Source organism: Leptosomus discolor, chromosome 11 (assembly GCF_034619465.1).
Source record: "Leptosomus discolor isolate bLepDis1 chromosome 11, bLepDis1.hap2, whole genome shotgun sequence".
In the NCBI taxonomy this organism is placed as follows: Eukaryota; Metazoa; Chordata; class Aves; order Leptosomiformes; family Leptosomidae; genus Leptosomus; species Leptosomus discolor.
In genome coordinates this window covers 22,298,819-22,320,008 of record NC_141401.1, presented here as the reverse complement: position 1 = coordinate 22,320,008, position 21,190 = coordinate 22,298,819, and the positions used below count along the sequence as shown (strand labels likewise).

The 21,190-nt window shown below is 40.0% G+C and overlaps 1 protein-coding gene across 1 annotated transcript in view; it reads right to left on the bottom strand.

Annotated features, from left to right (window-relative positions):
• MYZAP (myocardial zonula adherens protein) overlaps positions 1 to 21,190 on the bottom strand; it is a 47,877-nt gene that overhangs the window by 23,091 nt on the left and 3,596 nt on the right. The window contains exons 2-6 of the mRNA XM_086471427.1: positions 18,280 to 18,369; positions 8,807 to 8,965; positions 6,171 to 6,263; positions 3,690 to 3,803; positions 2,682 to 2,834 (exon numbers count right to left, since the gene is read on the bottom strand). Coding sequence (XP_086327553.1) covers positions 2,682 to 2,834; positions 3,690 to 3,803; positions 6,171 to 6,263; positions 8,807 to 8,965; positions 18,280 to 18,369 — 609 coding nt within the window. The remainder of the gene's footprint in view (positions 1 to 2,681; positions 2,835 to 3,689; positions 3,804 to 6,170; positions 6,264 to 8,806; positions 8,966 to 18,279; positions 18,370 to 21,190) is intronic.

The window sequence follows — 21,190 nt, the reverse complement described above, 5'->3', positions numbered from 1 at the left end:
AATCATGCTTGACCAATCTGAGAGCCTTCTGTGATGTCCACTCAGCCAGTCACGCCAAGGGGAGAGCTGTGGATGTTGTCTACCTCGACTTCAGCAAGGCTTCTGACACTGTCTCCCATAAGGTAAGCTTAGGAAGCATATGATAGAGGAGTGGACAGGGAGGTGGACTGAGAACCGGCTGAAGGACAGAGCTCAGAGGGTTGTGATCAGCGGTGCAGAGTCCAGCTGGAGGCCTGTGGCTAGCGGTGCTCCCCAGGGGTCAGTACTGGGTCCGGTCTTGTTCAACATATTCATTAATGACCTGGATGAAGGGACAGAGCGCACCCTCAGCAAGTTTTCAGATGACACAAAACTGGGAGGGGCAGCTGACACTGGCAGACCTGGACAGGCTGGAGAGTTGGGCAGAGAGGAATCTGATGAAGTTCAACAAGGGCAAGTGTAGGGTCTTGCATCTGAGAAGGAATAACCCCACAAACCAGTACAGGCTGGGGGTCGACCTGCTGGAGAGCAGCTCTGCAGAGAAGGACCTGGGAGTCCTGGTGGACAGCAAGTTGACCATGAGCCAGCAATGTGCCCTCATGGCCAAGAAGGCCAATGGCATCCTGGGGGGCATTAAGAAGAGTGTGGCCAGCCGGTCGAGGGAGGTTCTCCTCCCCCTCTGCTCTGCACTGGTGAGGCCACATCTGGGGTACTGTGTCCAGTTCTGGGCTCCCCAGTTCAAGAGAGACAAGGAACTACTGGAGAGAGTCCAATGAAGGGCCACGAAAATCATTAGGGCACTGGAGCATCTCTCCTATGAGAAAAGGCTGAGACTGGGGCTCTTTAGCCTGGAGAAGAGAAGACTGAGAGGGGACCTTATCAATGCTTATCAATACCTAAAGGGTGGGTGTCAAGAGGATGGGGCCAGGCTCTTCTCAGTGGTGCCCAGTGACAGGACAAGGGGCAACAGGCCCAAACTGGGGCACAGGAGGTTCCATCTGAACATGAGGAAAAACTTCTGTACTTCGAGGGTGACAAAGCCCTGGAACAGGCTGCTCAGGGAGGTTTTGGAGTCTCCTTCCCTGGAGACATTCAAAACCCACCTGGACGTGATCCTGTGCAACCTGCTCTGGGTGAACCTGCTTTAGTGGGGGGGTTGGACTAGATGATCTCCAGAGGTCCCTTCCGGCTCCTGCCGTTCTGTGATTCTGTGGCTCTCCGATTCTATGATCTCTGTCACTGTCCCTCCACAGCAATGGAGAGCATAAAAATGATGACACATCAAGGCACCTGTTACAGGACACTTTAGCACCCAACCTCAGTTATTGTTATGATTGTATGAACAAACCAAACCTACTTAATAAGCTACATGGGTGTGTTCTTCAACCCAGAAAATAATCATGCCATACGGTAGTTAGTGCTTTTCAACTGCTAACCTCCCAGATTCCACTCCATTCTTTTACATTCACCCCTGGAATTAAATCCCAGATGTCTTTGGCATCTTTGATATACAATTTTTTTGTTTAACTTTTAAAGACAGCAATGAGGTATTTTATCCACTAACTTTGTAATAAAACTGCAACTTTGAGGGCAAAATTTAAACTTTTTCCTCAATAAGGCAGGGCACATGCTTGAAGATAAACAAATCCTTAAGCATTCCGTTGAACTGGGACTTAACCCACAGTTCTCTGCCCTTAGAAGCAGACATACCTTTCCCTGACTTGTTGGTGCACGTCCTTAAAGATTATAGTAAAGTCCAAATTTCTGTTTTGAAATCTTAATTGCATCAGCTTTGTTTTCTTCTATTAATTGGTTTTTCCCTCTTTTTATTTCCTGCTGACAACAGCAGGTACAAAATACAGCTACTTTTATAGCCTGTAAAGCTTCACTATGAGAGGAAACTAGAACATGAATTGTAAGATGAAATAGACTTTTGTTAATGTTTTCTTTTTTAACCATTCATCATTAAGCATGAAGCAAGTCACTAAGGAGCCAAAAAGAAACACCATCTCTGACAAAATCAACCATGAATAAACCAGCAGTCACCTAATTTCACAGTGACAAATTCTGATACAGTACCATATCCAAATCAGTCTATTTTGAACAATTTTAAGAGACACTAAGGTTTCTGGAAGAGGTCGGTTGTGGTTTGTTCTGTTTTAAATGAGATTAAAGGAATACATTTGGCAGATGAGGAGAAAATGGTCAAACTTTCTAGCATACAAAACCTTCCAGTTTGTGTTTTAGTCCCTTGCGTTTCTCTGAAAGAAACAGCTTAATTCTCTTTCCAAGACACTTGCTGTTACAGCACATACCTGCTGACCTCATGCTCATAAGTCTTAACAGATTATCTATTAAAAATTGTGCAATACCCAATAAACAAATTCAACATCAAGAAATACTTATAGCACTGTGTAAATATTCCTTTACTTACAGCAATGGACACTAATAACTATTTCATGGTTTGAATTTTCACCTGCCAAAATCCCTGAATGGTCACCCCATGTTACCGAAGGACCGACTGCTGCCAGCTGCCATTCTTTGTTATTAAACCAGCATTGATTCACAGAAATATGTCAGCTGTAGGGAATGATGAGGGCATGAAGAATGAAGAACCCATTACAAATAAGGCCAAGGAATTCATTTAACACACTCGTAATGCCCTTACTGTGCAATATTTTAGGGGAGTTTATATACCTCACCTTTAATTTCAGTAACTGATTTTCAATTTGTGCTGTTTCCAGTTGCTTTTGCTTCTCTCTCAGCTTTTCCATAGACTGCTCATGCGTATGTTTTAAATTCCTTATCTGTTCCCTTATATCTGTGTTCTCCAATGTAACATCCACTAGAGTTTTCTAGAAGAAAGAGGCAAACCAATATTAAAAATCACAAATAATTTGGTGAACTAATATAGTCAAGAGATTATGGAACAGACAGAACATTTAAGAGTTTCCTGACGTATCAATGCAGTGTGAACAGTTTTGCAAGTTTTAACATTTAACATGATGGCTTTTGTTGTATTTAGTTTGCCATAAGATATTTCCATGAAGAAACTAAGTCCTGAAACACTATAAAAAAAAAAAAAAACCAGAAAGGAACATGGATAGATTTCAGTAGGAATGCTACTTCCAAAAATCTTCCCTTCTTCTCTCCAAGGGCCGTGCTTTAGAAATTAAATGCACAAGACTGAGAAAAACTGTGACACACAAGAAAGCAGTAACATTAAGTTGTTCAGCTCAGATACATGGGAATTTGGAAGTCTTTAAAACAGAAAATTCATTCCCACCTTCTCCCTCCCCCTACATTTCACAGGTATGTAAAGTCTCAAAGTGTTTAGCATCCAAACATGCCACTTCCATTTCTGTTAACCAGCGAAGGCAGGAATAAGTCAGGAGATGTAGTTTTGCACAATACAGAACAAATCCCATTTTCACCTTAGATATTTTGTAGAGACATGACTAGTGGCATTAGTCTGCGGCAGATCAGTATCTCTTTATTGTACACTTTTTTAACAGGTTTTTTAAAAACACAGGTGTTGGATTTTTTTTTTTTTCTTAGTTGCCTAAATTAACTGCCTTAGATATCCAAGACAGTACTTTATGGGCTTGTTTAGTGTTAGAATCTGTATTCATCATCCATGTTTTATGTATGCTTTTAAATCCAAGTGAGAAAAGGCAGTTGTCAGCTGTGAAACAGCTATTAAAATGTACCTGCAAGTCTATTGATGCTGATGTCAAGGAGCTGTTCATTTCACTAAAGCTATCTAAGGCTGCAGCCTGCACTCGCACATGATTCTCTAAGGATTCCTGATGAGCATTTGTCACCTGAGCAGGAAAAAAAAAAAAAGTTTTATATTGAATAATGATCAAGTTTACCTATTCTTTCAAAGGGAGCCACAGAAGAGAAGGACCCCATGGTTAATTTTCACAGTGCTAGGATGCTTAAAATACACAGGCCTCAAACCATATTCTTGCACCTCAGAAACAAACAAACAAAACTTAGAATCCAAATATACTAATAGAAATAAGGCAAAAGTATCTATCTTTATTGCTAGGCTGTAATCCCTGTAAAAGCTGTTATTTTGAAAGGACAAGACGACAGTTGGCAGATGTCTATTCAGAAAGTTTGTATACACAGAGTGGGCAGCTTGTACAAAGTCACAGAGTGAAATGCAGAAGAATGCAAGAACCAAGGAAATCTAGGTTTGGGTGAACTGTAGAATAATAGCCTTAATTAAGAAGAAACTGACTCATCAGGTCCGTAAAGAAACAACATCAAGAAGACTTAAGGATGAAACATTACAAAGCAGGTAGGAGAAGTCTGTAGAGAGCTTTTTTGTGTGAAAATTCATCATCTGTTACATACAAACACACACTTAAAAACTGGAGGGGGAAAAAAAAAAAGAAGGCGCAAAATGACATCATTTAAGAAGAGACCAAAACCCAAACAGTGTAAATAATTATGAACCATCCAATAATAAAGAGCAATAAAATGTTATTAATGAAGGCCAGCCCAACTCACATTTTTATATGGACCAGATTTGTTTCTTGATAAAAACGTAAGAACACTAGGGACTGATATGGAGAACAATGAGCGTTTAGTAACCAAGACACACACAGATTAGGCCAGCTAAGGGAACAGAAGCCAAGTAGTTACTGTTAACCCTATATACACATCTGCTTATGTAAAAACAAACAAACAAACAAAAGCAGAAATGCTTTGGATGGATTAAGAAAGTTACAAGATAAGAACTTGTGTGAAGAAGCATACCGCCCAGGGCAGGATATTGGAAGTACAAATTTCAAACAAACTTTATGAACAAAAAGTAGTCCTGGAAATTGATAGGAAAAAGGCACAGTGATTCCAAGCTGAAGCGAAGAGTGTATAAAGGATTTTAAACAGGATCCCCTAACAGCGTGAAAGATGGCAGTCATGTAAAACCAAAATGAAAAACCAGCCAACCAACCAAAACAAGCGTACATTATTAGGCAGAACGACATGTGTGCTCTCTTACAGGCAGTCTAGAGTATTAAAAAAAGGGGGAGGGTGTCTCGTAATGTGCCATTTCTGTCAGAAGGAGTGCTTCATAAACTGCCAGAGCTGGTCAGAAACCCTTAACTAAGAGACATGTTCAGACTGAGCGGGATTTCTACTGGTTTGATGGAAGATCTGGAAGTGCAGGTTATCACTTCTACTATCCAGTAAGGATCAGCAGCAAACACAACAAAACTGAGCCTGAATCAGCATTTGCCTACATGCATACTGCGTGGGCAACTTACCTCGGCATCATTAAGACTATTTAACACAGTTTACAGAAATTCAGCTTTCTCTCCCTCCTCCTCTCAAGTTACAGTGATTTTTTTGTTGTTGATATTTTTGAGACTAGTGGCCACAGAATAAAAGTACCAGTTTAACAGCAAGTTCTGATCTTTATACATAATACAGCCTCCAAGTGAGGATGGCCGAAGGGCACAAGTCAGGGTCCCAGTCCCTTGAAGTCAGAAGATGCTTAACTGCCAAAGCTTCATCTGAACCAGGGCTGTAAAAATCAATGTTGAATACAAAATCCACAGCAAGTTTTCAGGAGACATTTTGGACCACAGAACTCAGCAGTTTAATATGAAGGATACTTCTACAGATGCAGCAGCTTTTATTGCTAAAGCAGCATGTCAGAAGAAAGAGAGGTCATCAAATGACCACTGAAAAGTTCACTTAACCAAAAGGTAAGTAATTTTTAGAGCTGTCAAGCACTTTAAGACTAAAGAATACTGCTACTTCTTTTACTATAATGTCTGAACAGTAAAGTCAGTAAACAGAGCAAAGTCTGTTAAAATGACGCCAACTAAGTTGCACATTACTCTTAATTATGTAAGTTAGTTATTCAGTTCACCTGGAAGCTTACTGGTACAAAAACTCCACTAATTACCAATACACAGAGATAATGCTATCAAGATCATTCTTTTATTTCCAAGAAGCAGACAATTAGTAATTCCACATGCAAAAGCATCCCTGTCCTACTTTACCTTCCTGGAGGGAAAAATAAAGAAATAAAAGTATAGATGTCACATAAAATAATGAACTAAAGTGGTCTGAGAAATTATTTCTGTTCTGCTGAAGCAAAAAAAAAGTTTCTAGGTAACACCAGGACAGTCATTCTCCTATGCTTTCCCTACAAATGAATGTACACTTACTTTCAGTTCATTTGTAAGCTGCTGTATTTTTCGTTTCATTTCATCGTATTCACCATACATTTTCTTTCTTACTTTTTCCAGAGTTGCTCTCACCTGGTGTCAGAAAAAAATCAAATACCTTTGTTAAAATTATTGATGATAGTATTTATACTAGGACATGATTTTTTTTCCTACGTCTTCAATTGTTACTTTCAGTAACTTCCGTTATTCATCTACCTTTTCATCAGCAGTAATTTACTCTTAAGAAGACGACAAAAACTTAAGTCTCAAGACTTCTCTACGTAGAGATTATACAAATAAACGTCTCTGAGTAATTCTAAACTTGTCTGTACACATTTAAACACTTGTAAATTAATAATTTAAATAATGAATTTCAGTTAAATTATCCATAACTCATTCTAACCTGATTACTAAAGGAATTAAAATTAATTTGAGCATATAATGTTTTCTTTCAGAAAAAAAGCATCCACACATGGGTTTAATACACCTTCATACTTTTTAAAGTGGTTAATTAGTTTTCCCTGAGTATCCTTTGAAGATAAACCCTTTAATTTTGGACTTTTAGGCTTGTATCTAGCTAATCAAGATATTAGCATAAATTTACCAATGCAATTTCAGATCTGAAGAACAGAGAACTCAATTTTATTTAAGAACTATGGATGTAAATTATACCTTGCCTTTCTAAAAAAATTTAAAAAAAGCATGCTGTAAGGCAGCTTGGGTGTACATGCCATTGCAATCATGCACAGAACCAACCTTCTCAAGAGCACACGTTGTAAACACTAGTTAAATGTTTGTCTACAGTCCGCCTTCCAGCTACGTCATTCAAACTCCTTCTTCCACCCCCCTCAGCTCTATCAAACACAGACTGGTTGCAGATAATCCAGGGCAGAGTGTTCACCTCATCTCTGCATAGGCTTGGGGAAGGAGCGAAGACAAAACACCAGTAGGGCCGTACAGAAGAGGGGACGTTTCTAGCAGCTCTCCAGTATACCCACTCCTCCCAGGAAGAGGGGCATTAGCCACCAAATCTATGCCAAGTGGGCACAAACCTACCCCAAACTACATGCTCCCTTTAGGATGAGAAACAAAGGAGGCAGCTGACTCCTGCTCTTCACCTCGGGAAAGCACCCCTCTCCCCATCCCTACCCACACATACACACATGCACACGCACACCCCCTCCTGCAAGGTGCGAATTTGACTCAGATACAGACAGAGGAAACAGTCAGCAGTTCTGACGTGGCCCATCATTTTTTTTCTATTTAAGTCAGCACACACGTGGCATAAGCTGAGGACTCCTGTTTAAGACTCTACTTTTAAAGACGAAACTTATCTGGCAGACTAAAGTTCACAAATTTGCATAGCTGAACACAGCTTCCACAAGACGGGAGAATAAGGGCCAGGACATCTCTTCCCACGTCTTCCCCACTTTTTCCTGAAAGGATCAGTACCCTGAACACCCATGCAAGACATGCAGTTCACCTGGTTGACATGTCCTTCCATGCCACAAGCCGGCTGTGAACAGAAAAGGGCAGGGAGATGGTCCCGGTCGAAGCAATCTGTGCCAGGTACCAGAAACAGCGCAGCCCAGGAGCCAGCCCTGCCCCGTGCCAGTTCACCCATCACCTGACACCACTCCAGCAGGGCAGATAAACTATGGGTAGGAAACCAGCAGCCCAGGCAGCTCATACCCCTTGCCTGCCCTGCAGTAGTGACATACCCTGACCGTGAGTGGTGAGTACAGGAGCTAACAAACTGTGAGGAATAAAAGAGAGGAGCAAGTGGGGACAGCTAGAGACCAGGCAGATGTTAAGAGCACACACCATTACAGTCTCTTACACTGCTGGCTTGACTCAGTGTTCCTCCCTTTGATATCAACTCAGTTTGCACTTGAGTAACGATAACCATTGACCAATAGCTTCCTGGGTAGGGAAGGTGGATGGAAAGAGAAGGTCAAATTATTTGCCCTAGTCTAACTAGGGGGTTATTGCCAAAGCCTGCGAGCCAAGGACTAACAGGCAAAGAGCTGCTGAGTTTCAAGCACAGAAACCAGCAGCATCAGAAATGCATTTTTTTTTGCTTTCAGGAGAGGTTCTGCTAATTACGATAAATGAGCATGCACAGAGAAAGTAGTACAAAGTCATTCTTACTAGGCTGACTATTTTAATGCTGCCCCAAAATACAGCCAAGTGATTTTACTATGTGACCTAATTTAGGAGCCTTTTCAGAACTGAGGGGTTTGGGGACAGGGCAAGCTGAGGAAGAGAGGAGAGAGTTTCTCCTTTACAGTGTCTCCTCACATAGTTTCTTCTGTATCCCATTTGAAAGGACGAAGGCTTCAGGACAGGAACCCTGTTTGGCACTCTGCTTGCCCAGCTGTAGCCCAGTCAGCATGCATTAACAAGTATCACTCGGCACAGAGGCCCCGAGTCTGGACCACACAGTTCCCAGGTAAAGAGCACGCATTTTTTCCCAACTGGAATCCTACCAAGGCAAGCCTTTAACTTCAGAGGAGGTTACCTATTCCAATTCGGGTGTTGGGCTAGACATCAGTCATCCCATATACACTCACAGCTCTACAAGAATATACGGAAAGGGTATTTGATAAATTTTGAAGCTTGAAAGCATAACTCACTTCTTTAATGTAATTCATCTCCTCTTTCAGCTGATCAGCTGACCAGCCATAAACCACCATTTCTTTCTTATGGTTGTTGTCAGTTCGGTGCACAACGCCATACACCATCCCATGGGAGAGCTTCCCTGGAGACATGCCATTTGGTACCTGGTAGAGCTCCTTAAAAGTAAAAAAATAAAAATGTTATTTATAAATCAGTACTAGAATAAAAAACAGCAAACCAAAATACAGTAACACAGGGCCAAGAGAGACAGCCAACTATAGTGAAAACACAACAGTACCCAAGAACACTAGTTCCTAAATGTCTTGGGGCCAAACTGTCAACCTTCATGGTTTGGGGAACATCACTGACCAGTTTATAATTGCAAGAGCTGACAGAGATGTCTAATTTCCACTGGCTTTAATGGAAGTGACATAGGTACAGCTGGAGACAATAGACTGGATTTGTGCAAGGAGAGGTAGAGGCCTGTAAGAGAAAAAGTTATCCTGGCTTATTTTCATTCACCAACATATGCTACTTTTCTGCATTCTTCCAGAGCATTGTCAGCTCTTAAAGTTCCTTTTAAACTCTTGCAACTGCAGAATTGCTGCTCACTCCCCAAACTCCCCGCTGCTGGAATACAAAAATTCACAAGTTTAATCAAAAATTTTAGAAAGTTCTCAGAAGAAACTGAAATTAAAACATTTTAGGCAAGGTTACTTAAAACAGAGCTCAGAAAATATCTGCTAATCTTGCAGATAAGCAAAGCAGAATTTCAGTTTGTATTGAAAGCTAACTAAGGATTTCCAAAGCAATCAAACATTCATTTCAGGGCTGCATTTGTCTTATAAAAGTTGTAGAACTGACATTGTAAGAACCAAAGCAAGCTATGAATCAGCATGCATGTGGGTGTTCCAGTGTTACTAACTATTGCAGGAGGATAAAACTTTGAAATCAGGTCTTGTCAGGTAAATAGAAAGGCTGTTTCAAAGTGCCTACATTTGTTATTTTAATGATCTGCAGATATATATAAAACGTAATAATTGTGTGTTTTACTTTAAGGCACTCTTTGCAACAGACTCCTCTTATTCATCTCGTCAATACACTTAATAAGAAAAGTATTCATGCCAACAGTCAGAATAATTTCCCTCAGCATGCAAATAAATATCTGCAAGGTCAGATGTAACCACCTGACCTGACTACTCACCTAGCCTCCCTTCTAATCAACCCAGAGAAATGTCTTTCTGCAGCAATCATCTGAAATGAGTCAGTCTACAGAAGTACTAATTTATCTTCTTGATTACAAAGAATTTAAACAACCAGTTTAGATGAAGACATCCATGTTATGATTTTTAAAAAGAAGGGAACAAAATATTCTTACATAACTTTGAATATTTGCAAACTAGGAACCTAAAATTAGTTGATTATTTCTGAATAGAAAGTTGGAGAGACACAATCTTAGAAACACAGCTGTTACTGCTTAGATTTGCATGTTGGTTTTGAAAGGCCAGTGCTGGGGACAATCAATTATAAGTAATTTTACCAAACTTCTTTCTCACGCTAGATATATACCAGGATACGGGTATATTGGAGAATATTTACTATATTGACCTTAGAATATGTTTGGTTTAGTTGTTCAGTGATAACACTGTATGAAAATGGACAAACTTTGAGATTCTTTACTAAATTAAGAGTCTAAGCAGTATCTAAAGACTCTCTTTGACATCAAACAGAGGCTGGAAGAGATTAAGCTCAGCATCTTAGATCCATCTGCAGCTGCATCTTAGAAAGTCTCCAGTCCTTATGGTGACAGACAGTGATGACAGCATCTGCAGCCTAAAGCAGTAGCACTTGCAGTTTTTAGCAGCCAAACTAACACAACTATGGTGGCAAGGTAAGAATGAATTCTTCTTTGGGTAAGGGAAAAATGAACAAGAAAATCTACTTGCATTAAGAAGAATGGTTTAAGATAGACATTCATTTCATATTGTGTCCCTCTCACATGGCACTAACAGATTTTCTCAACGCTGTAAATCCTACACATTTTCCTTTACCGTATCATTAATAGCTTAACTATTTCACTAAAGCTTGGGGGGGTGGGGGGTGGGGGGGTCTCTGTGTGTTTCCAAAACATTGGGGAACAGCCCTACCTGTACATGATAACGTTTTGCACTTTGAAAACATCGTATGCAAAGCTTCATATCCTAATAATCAAAGTTTCAGAATTACGTATTCTTGGCTTTTTTGTTTTGCTGTTTGGAGGCATACGAACAAAAAACCCGCACCCAATTTTTTGAGAGTAGAGAAAATACAGAAACTAGATGGGGACATGACTCAAAACTTCTTTGTGTGTGTTTGCTTCCAGGGTTGTACAGTTTCTTTGGTAGTTTCATCACAGCTCCTCCCCTGCATCTGAATAAAGGGATTACATACAAGTTTCCATCTTCCTGGTAACCAAATGAATAATCACTTTGATTGTTTAGGAGGTTACTAAGGCGCCAGATACTGTATTCATAAATCCATACCCTTTACCCATGATCATTCATTTTTTATGAGGGGAACAGCTGAACACCAACAACTACCAAGATCCTTTGTGCTTCAAAACATTAGCAGAATTGTTTAAAGGGCTGTTTGCAGAGTTCTGTATGAAAATTATGACCAAGTTCCTTATTTTCAGAATATTATAAACACATTCCTAAGGAATGCTTCGAAGGGTTTTTTTAGCCCTCTAAGAAAGACCTACAAATTCAGACCAGTGGGTTCACAGCTGGAGAGTCACCCAGGGCACTCACCTCTCTCGCAGCCAAACAGACTTCAATTTACATCACAATGGGCAGTACATGCAGGATGAAGTATGCACAAAGCCAGGCGGGTCATATGTCTCTTGCAACAACGCTAAACTTGCCTGTTGTTTAGACTTGCACAAGCCTCCCAAGATGCCTTCGTCATTTCTCCTTCAGGTGATTAAAAGGACCTGTTGAGTGTTCCAGTTCTACTATGTGCTACTTAATACATAGGGCACTGCTTTCACCCCCTCCTTATTCCTCCTTCGTATCCCAATCCCCAGGCAAGCACCTGTTAAAATTTCAGTACAGTTCTTGCTCAATTCACAGCTGTGTGAACCAACAGCTGTACAAATAACCGCGCTCATATTTCTTTTTCCTTGCTGCTCCATTCCAGCTACACTTACCTTCTATTCCCCCTTTTCTCTGGCTGGTAACTCTTAATTCCCACTCAATGACCACTTGTTTCAGGGTTCAGCATATGCCCTGACAAAAAAAGGCTAACCTGATAAAGTCTCCTCTTAGAGGAAGGGCTACAGTCAGAAAACGTTTCTCAAAGCAGGGTTTGAGAGGTGGATAAGTTGCTTTGCTTGTTGACTAATTTTTAAACACACCTTTGCCTCTAAAGGAGGCCTTGCTGAACGGCTCAGTTCTCAAACTCCTCCACAGAACTCCATCGCTAAATATGCATCAGGAGTATTTTATGGCAGTTGGTCTCCTCTCTGATGCTACTTCCACCCAGCTTTGTTTATTTTTCTCCCTTCAGTGTTTTTTTCTTTTCTGCCTTGTCCTCTGTTCTTCCTCTGTCACATCTTCTCTCCCCCGTTTCCTCTTCCACAAATCCCAGATTTTCCACATTCCCAAGGACTACAGAATTATTTTAAGTCAAATACTTTCATTTGCTTTTCTCTATGCCCCATACATATTCACTCTCAGAACTCAGATATTTTTCTGAGAAGGTCCTCGCCTGTCTCCACTCTGATCTGCAGTAAGGCATCTCAGTGACGATAACAGAATAAGTAAACATGGTAAAGCTAACTTAACTTTAACCATTGCTGTTTAAGGTAAAAAATATCAGCCAGTTCCAGAGTAGAGGGAAGCCCTCGCTCCCCACCTGCCTGGGCATTTGCTGCACTGGAACAAGTGCAGTTGTTGTCCCAAATTGTGCCCAAAATCCCTTCTGATTTGAGCTGCTGGTCTGAAAAGGCGGACTTAGCTTAAGCAATTTGTGAGTATTTCTTTGTACCTATAGTCAGTTATATGACAGTCCAAGGCAACAGCAAGAACGCATCACGTTGATGAACATGAATACTATAGCAGCTTCCAGGAACACGCTCTGTCTGTGTTGCAGCAACAAGCATAATGCACCTGGTGTGATCACACAGCATGTACTGAAGAAACAGAGACTGTGTTTACTTGATTAATAAATATTTAAAACAGAAGCCTACACCCCAAGATTGCAAAAGTTTTGATAATTGCCATGTATCCTGTTTATGTCTCTGTCCAAGGAAGTAGCATAAGTAGCATGAAGACAGTGAAGCAAGGACACTATAAAAACAAACCCTAAATAGGAGTTGTTAGCTGCTTTTTCTATTGCCCATGGGTTTATCTGCATTACGGAAATAACACTGAGGGATGATTTGCTTCCTAACCTATCTCCATTGGTTTTTGAAATGCAAGTCAGATACCCCCATACTTTATACTTTCTCCCTGACCCAAAATTGGAAGCAGAAGCACAGAAGAGATATCTTACTCTGAGGGAAAAGGACATCCAATGTAACGATTAGCACAATTCTGGGATTAGCACTCATATGGCCTTAGAATTTTGCTAAATCATGATCTTCTCTTTACTTACACAATCTAAACACTCTTCTTTCGACCAGAATTGTATCAGTTAAGCGAGACTTGAACTTTTCCTCAACTCCCCCAATCCAGAAGCTTCCAAAATATCCACTTATCTTTTGCTTGTTCACTAGTTATACAAGGAACAGGAACACTCGCATTATTACTTAGCTTACATATTTTCTGTTCTGTAAAATGAGAAATTTATAATACTGAGCTTACCAAGGGAAGCTACTGTGCTCTGACAAAAGGCAGCTATGTTTGCGGGTTTTTTCATACTCATCTACATCCCATGAAACTCATGTTACATTTAGGGATGTTTCATATATAAATTATATTAAAATAGGCAAAATATGCCAAGACATAGGCATGAATGGCCTTAAATTCATGACGCTAAATAAGAAGCATCATTTAACACATTCCAACCTTTAAGCTCCTTGAAACGTAGAATTTAGGTGCCTATCTCAAAAAGCAGAAGTGACAGGTACTATAGAAAGTCGTATCTAATCAATGAAATCCGTACACAGAATACCAACGTTTATACACTAAGAAAATAAGATGCAACAAACACAGCAGCAACCACAGAAGCCAGTGGAAATCTTTCTGCGGTTTCATGTCGTGCTGTTTTTAATGAAGGTGTCACTTAATTAGTACACATCAAAAAAAAAAAAAAAAATCAAGCAATCTGTGCTGGAGAGGCAGAGAAACAGTAACATCAGCCACCTGTAGCAGGTGAACTACCATTTTTATGACACAACTTCTGCTGTGCTGATGGGAGTGGGCTGGCAGCAGCAGATCAGCAGAGAAAACCGGCACTGTCCTAGATTTAATGTGCACAACAGCCCCATGTTCATGACACTCATACTCTTTGGTGAAGGCCTGACAAGTTTCTGCTTGATTCTCTTCATCACATACAGGAGCAAATTCCCCTTCTGGCTTCTTTACAGCCTACTTTTTTTGGTGGGGAAAAATAACATTTGCTATGCTTCAGTATTCCTGCTTAGGAAGCAAAAGCAGTTTCACCTCTTGGTTGTGATGCTTTAAAAACATAAGAAAATTAAAGAGTTGGAGGATATATACAGCCAAAGCACCAACTAGAGTTTAAGACTAAACTCTGTTGAAAGCCACAAAGACAGGAGAGTGACACAAATTTCTAAAGTGTTATCTGATTTTCATTCTCTTGTCCATATGCCCAAATGAAAAAGGAAAATCTGCCTATACGTATCCCATACTCTGCTCTCAAACGCCTAGCTGCAGCTTCCAATGACACGTCCAAATTTAGCCGTGACAGAGAAGAAAGGGACTGATGGATAAAAATAAGCCCAATCCCAAACAGGGACAATACAATTGTCTGGTAGCCCTTTATTATGCAAGGCAAGGCAGGCTTCAGGACATGCAGACTTTGCATACAATCTGACGAGCACAATATTCCTTTGTACTTCACGGTGAAGTAAACAGCCTCACACTACTGTCACCCATTGTCTACCATTAACAGAAGCAATGGAACAAAGTCAGGATAGTTTCAGATTCTCTCTACCTAAAGCACTAACAATTCAGAGATAGTTAGCTGTAGGCTTTTAGCCTGTAAAAAGCAAACCAACCAACCAACCAGCCTCTACTTGTGACTTCAGTTCTCATCTGCTTCTTTCACAGTATCATAGCCTAAATGCGAATATAAAAATCCAACCTGACACACTGGAGCACAAGCTCACTCCCCCTCCAGTTTTTGAGATCAAGTTCTAACCGTGTACCATCTGCCAGCCTTTCACACGAGACAGGAAGAGGCCACCACGGCACAGTAATGCCTGCAGCAATTTTGCTGCAACAAAACTGCACAGCTCCATCGCTTTGTTTTCATCTCTTACATTGTTCATTTTTCTTTAGTGGATGTATGGCAATAAAAAAGTCAATCTAGAAACTTCATGCACTGATACGGATTTCATGAAATACAGCATACATTTGCTGCTACGCTTGGACTACAGTGAAATAGGTTAAGCTAACAGCTGCTAACATAACCAATAAAGAATCAGTTCTGATCTGACATCAAGCTCCAAAACAAGCTGTTGGAGCATCAGCATTAGCAGGAGCTTCTGTGCAGTTCACCAGCTGATGCTGCAACTGAAGCATCTCTTAATGGTGCTGAGCCCCAGAAAGATACAAGCAACAGTCACTAAGCCACCACTATGTCACATTAGGGCAACTCAAAATCACCTCCTTCTAATGAAAGCTTTGAAAGAGGAGATTGCAACCAAATGTCACCCCATGGTGTATTTATAGGCTTCTGGCATTCCCTTTGACACAGCAAGGTCTCTGCTCTCCTCCCTCACCAGCAGCAGGCAGAGGCAGGGAAGAGTCTGTCTCTCTCAGCACTTGTCCTGCCCAAACAGGAGTGTGCCTGGCAGCCAGGCTCAGACTGCCTCAACACCCTGACAAGAAATGTGGAATCCTACAGATTACCCCTGCAGTTCGCCTCCATAAATCACTCTAATATATTTTAAATACCAAAAACATTTCCCATGTTCCCATTTTCTTAACACTCACCATTTAAAGACAGCACAGAACTCTAGATTCCCAGAGACCTGCTGTTAAATTTGATTCTTGGTGAAGCTGTATTTTTTGACCTTAAATTGTAAAGTGCAAGGCAGAAAAACTGAGCAGTTCCCTCATTTTTTCTCTATTATCCCTATTCCCAACAAGGGGATACAGTTCTTGTAGGACTGCACGAGGATTATCTAACATTTGTAAAACCTGTTATTCTCAAAGTGCTTTAAGCCATTTCATCAACATGGAGCCAGTTGAACATGGGTGGATCAGCAGAGACACCTGATCACTGCTTTGAGGAGATGATTTTTTTTTTTTTTCTTTTTTAAATTAAATTTTGCAGCAAGAGAAAAGTATCACGGCATGACTAGTCAAGAGTCCTGTGTGCACTGTAAATTCCTGTGTAACTAATTCAAATACATAAAGCTATACATTACATAGACAATAAAAATCTACAGGTAATACATTATTGTCTTGCTTTAAGGACATGAGGAAAAAACAGGTCGTGATCAGTGACTTTTTTGGTAGCTGTTTCTGTACACTATGACTGTACAACCTGCAGGGCTATTTTTTTAATTACACAAAGACCAGAAAACACAAGTAGATGGCACAATTACTCTGTGTTTTTTAATTGCTATGAAATTGGCTAATTAGATGCCATCTAGCTCTGAAGGCTGTAAGTATGCTTTCTAAAAGTCTTTAAAATTGTGTAAATGTACTGAACTTTAGTAAACTGCTCAGAACATACAATAATTAAATTACCATTTTTTTTGGTCTCAACTAAAAAGTCACATACATACTGGAATGCAAGATAAGCCAAATAACGTATTTATTGCTTTTCATATCCTCTCCTTAACACTCTCTGATATAAACCCCACTTGCCTTGACTTGCATTATGGGGAAAATACAGCTCACTAAACGTAAGGTCCCACAGAGAAAAAAAAATTGGTCACATAAGAAAGTCAGTACAAATTGTCCAAGCCCTAATCATCCATGCTTCTTTCTTATTATTACCCTACTCAGCACAGTAAAGTGAGTAAGCCATGAGTCAATAGCTATCCTCCTCAAAAACAAACCTCCCTTGCTCTCAGGGCAATGGGCCCCTATGCTTAGGCCAGCTCGCAGTCAGACACAAACTGATACAGACTGCAGAGTACGTGGTGGGGGAAGCTACAACTAAACACCTCTGTACAAAATGAATTGTTATTATTTGATTGTGGCCCAAATTTAGTTTGCATTAAGGCCTCTCTAATCCATTCTGTAAGCAACATTTATGGATGCTCAAGGACCTATTACCCTGCCAGAGCAGTATACGAAAAGCTGAGTGTATCCAAGATTCCAGCACAAGATAAGGAATATTTATCTTGACCGTTTTACTTTGCATTTATTTTTATTGCTTTAAAATGTGTGTCTTTCTGAGTAATTTTACAGTTACTTTTGATTCAGAGTACCACTAAAAAATTATTTCAAATAAATCCTATTTTTATTTTGCTTCCTATCGTCATATTGCGGTTCAGACACTTGGTCTGGTAACTTAGCCAACTTCTTCACAGAATCACAAAAATTCTTCTTTGATTTTGGTTTATCGAAGTGTAAATGTGACAAAGTTGTGGAGCCTGTCCAGCTTCCTGTCTTAGTCTCCATCCTTACGTCAAATTAAACATCATCTATTGCTCCGAAACAGTTCTTAGTTAGTTCTGCACCAAAGCAGCTGTAAGATTTTTGTGTGTGCGTGCATGCTACTCGCTTCTACAAAAAACCTGCCCTTCTGAACCCTTCCACGCACATGACCTTCAAATCACTTTCACTTCAGAACAGTCTTGAATTCTTTATTTTGTATTTCTTATTAGTACATCACCTGTCACAAAAATTGGCCAACACAGCAAAACATCTAAGCCCCAGGCAAGCCAGCTTCCACACACATTCAGGCTCAAATCTTGCACGCTGTTAAGCCTACCTGAAACATAAAATCCCCTTCAGGTGAGGAACATGATCCTGTCTCATGCAAGACCATGCTCATGGTAGCAGTTTCCTACTTTTTAACATATAAATAGTAAATAATCAAGCCTTAAAGGTACCTCAGTCACAATCGCCTACAATCTCTGTGCTGTTCCTCTACTACTGTCCTATTTTACATGCAGTTTTGCTATCCCCAGCTCCAAGGCTCAGGCTCAAAGCTCACAGCTGACCTGCTCAGCTTCCACATGTTCTTCAGTCTTCCAAGATGACTGGGCTTTGGGCTCCCAGAACAACTATTACCAGATTCTGTGGATGGAAATATTTACTCCTTGTTTATACAGAATTTAACTTTGATTCTTAAAACTTACGTTTTTCTTTCTGTCAGGTTCCTTTGCTCCCTGTTCAGGCTGTGTGCCCTCATCAGGTGGTACTGTTAAGCGTAACCTACAGACATTCATCTGAAAGAAAAAGAAAGGTTTGCTTTTAGATTGGTGTTACAAAGAAATATTTTAATAACTTGCTTTACAGAACGAACTGTACTAGCATCCAAGTTTTCATTTAGTATTTTCTACCTTCTGCCACACAGCTGACAAAAGATGCTTTTTTAAAGGTTGGAGGGGTTTTTAGCTGGCAAGACATAATTCAAGGGCATTCCCATAATTACATAACTGAAATAGCAAAAATCCATTTCAATCAACAACATGTTCTTATGTACTCATAAATGACATTGAGAGCTGAGATAACAGAACAATGAACATCATTTTCTAGTTTCTCAGTTTTGTTTGCAGATTTGGCATACTTTTATACTTCAAAAGGGATTATTTAGAAACACAAAGTGAATGCCTCTTTGCTGTTCAGTATATATCCAAGTATTTGACCCAAGGATACCTCAGTACTGCAATTCCACTGAATGTGAATAGGAATATTATTAAAATTGGATACATACAAGTTGTTTGGAAAATCTAAGCTTCAAAATGCTTCAGAGAAAATTTAAGAGGTATTCTTTCCTACCTGATTTCAGAAAAGCCATTCTCTTGCTGAGGCAACAGGCCAATAAGGTGGATAACTTTCTATCCTCAGTTGCAGTTTGCCTTGCTTTTGGCTGAAAGATCTTTGGTGTAATGGTACTTTTAAAGCAACATATTTCATACAAGAAACTTGGTTAAAACTTTCAGTCTTAGTCCTATCCACGAGACATTTTCATGGAAAACAACTCTAAGTCCTAAACAGAGCATAGCAAATGATGAAATGAGAAAACTGTCTGTCCAAAGTTGCACAATACCTTCCCGTGAAATCCCAACTGTCTGTTGACAACAAACAGGGCTCTTAAAGCTCTTCCTCAAAATACCTAAAATATCTCTTTCATGATTACTGTAGGCCATCACCACTGTTCTTCTATAGCCCAGCATCTCATCTGATCTACATCTCTCTAGTTTCTCCTGAACTACTTACCCCCAGTCGTGCTGGATGTGTACCTCCTCTCTGAAGTACACCTTTCCATCGCACTCACCCAAGCACACAGCTCATGCCTTGGTCAGTACAGCACTGCCTTTTGCCTTGAAAATGGCAATCACGTTCTGCTCACAGGCATTCAGAGCACAGCAGCAAAGTCCTTTTCATAGACCCCAAATCTTACCATTTTATAATTCACTTCTTCCAACTGCCTCTCATATCAATTGAGCTAACTTCACTTCACTTACACGGCTTTTTACAACACAGCCTCCTCAGACCACCACCATTCAGCATCACGACAAGGATTCCCTTTTCCCTGTTTCTAAACAATGGACCTTTTTCAACTTTTCAAACAAGCTTTAACTTTTTCTTCTTCCCAAGCAAAAGTAATTGGAAGAACTATCTGCAAATATCTGCAGCAACTTCACTATTTTTCTTCCAGCCTTTCTTTAAATCTGGTGACATGACAAATCAACAGTGTTTAGACTAATATAGTTGACAACATGCCAGTAAAAAATGCTACTTTGCATTGCCTTCCATCTTCCTCTCTGTTTGGTCTTGCAGGTCTTCAAGGCCTTCTACGAATAAGGAACAGTGCCCCGAGATACAGATAAAGATCGTATAAAATATGTGAGCTGTGTTTGTATTATAAAGAAGAAAAACAAAAAAAAAGGAAAAAAAAGGAAAGAAGTCTATAAGATCAAGGTGAAATATAACCTACTCTTTAGACACATCTGTGGAGGCTACTTTTTGCACAGTGGGCTCCTCACTATTAATTTATCATTAAGCTGTATGCTAGCAAATCCAGAACAAGAAGCCACAGAGAAAGTGACATAAAATCCCCAAAATGTAGTATAAAAGCAGGTTATGCTTTCATATTTGCTAAAGAATTCTGAAACAATGAAATGCATTTAAAAACAACGAATCCTTGCACATTGGCTTTTCACACTGACTGCTATGTTCGTTCTTCTGAGAACACCAGATTCTCCCCATATACTGCAGAAGCTGGAGGTTCTTCCTGCTTACAAGTTAGTTATCAAGATATATTAATAATAAACTCATCAACTTTTGAGCTCATTGATTCATAAGGTAATTAATACCACCTTTTCTTGCCTATTTAATTTCCATTTGCCCCTGTTCTTTCTTCCCATTAGCTTAGCAAGGCTCTTTCCTCTTAAAACATGCCTGTTTACAACAAGAAGGGAAACAGTCTGGCATTCCTCCATGTAGACGAACAAAGATGAGATCCATAAATAGGAAATAGAACTGAATTTGTGCTTTGCTGTGCAGGAAGCGATAGACGAGGCCAACTTTTTCTTAGTGATTTCAAACGAAGGAAAACTGGACTAAAAGGAATCAGAGGATTGTTAGGAGAAAACATGAAAAATATCTCAACTAAATAGAAACGGATAATGACTGGCGACTCAAAGTCAGGAGAAATGGGGTTGTGTACGATTACCTGAAGCTGGCAAACAGCTTGCCTGTTAATGAGTATGAGACTAATTATAGCCAACACACATAGATTGACAGCACGGTGACTGTAAATAAGGAATTATCCCTGTACCTGCACACCAGTCAGTGAATCATGACTGTCACATTACAGCAATTGATGTGTTACAGGGTTACTATGAAGGAAATCACAGAAGCCCAGTACAGATGGCAGTCAAATAACAACTAGGCTGGAAATATAAATTAATAACAGTAATTTGTTGAGACTAAAACCACTGTACAATCAAAGGTTTTTTTCTTTTCACATTGCCTTCTCTATTAACCCCCCAAATCACTTTTTCCTCCCCTACGTCCTCATTTCCACGCTAGCTCCTTACT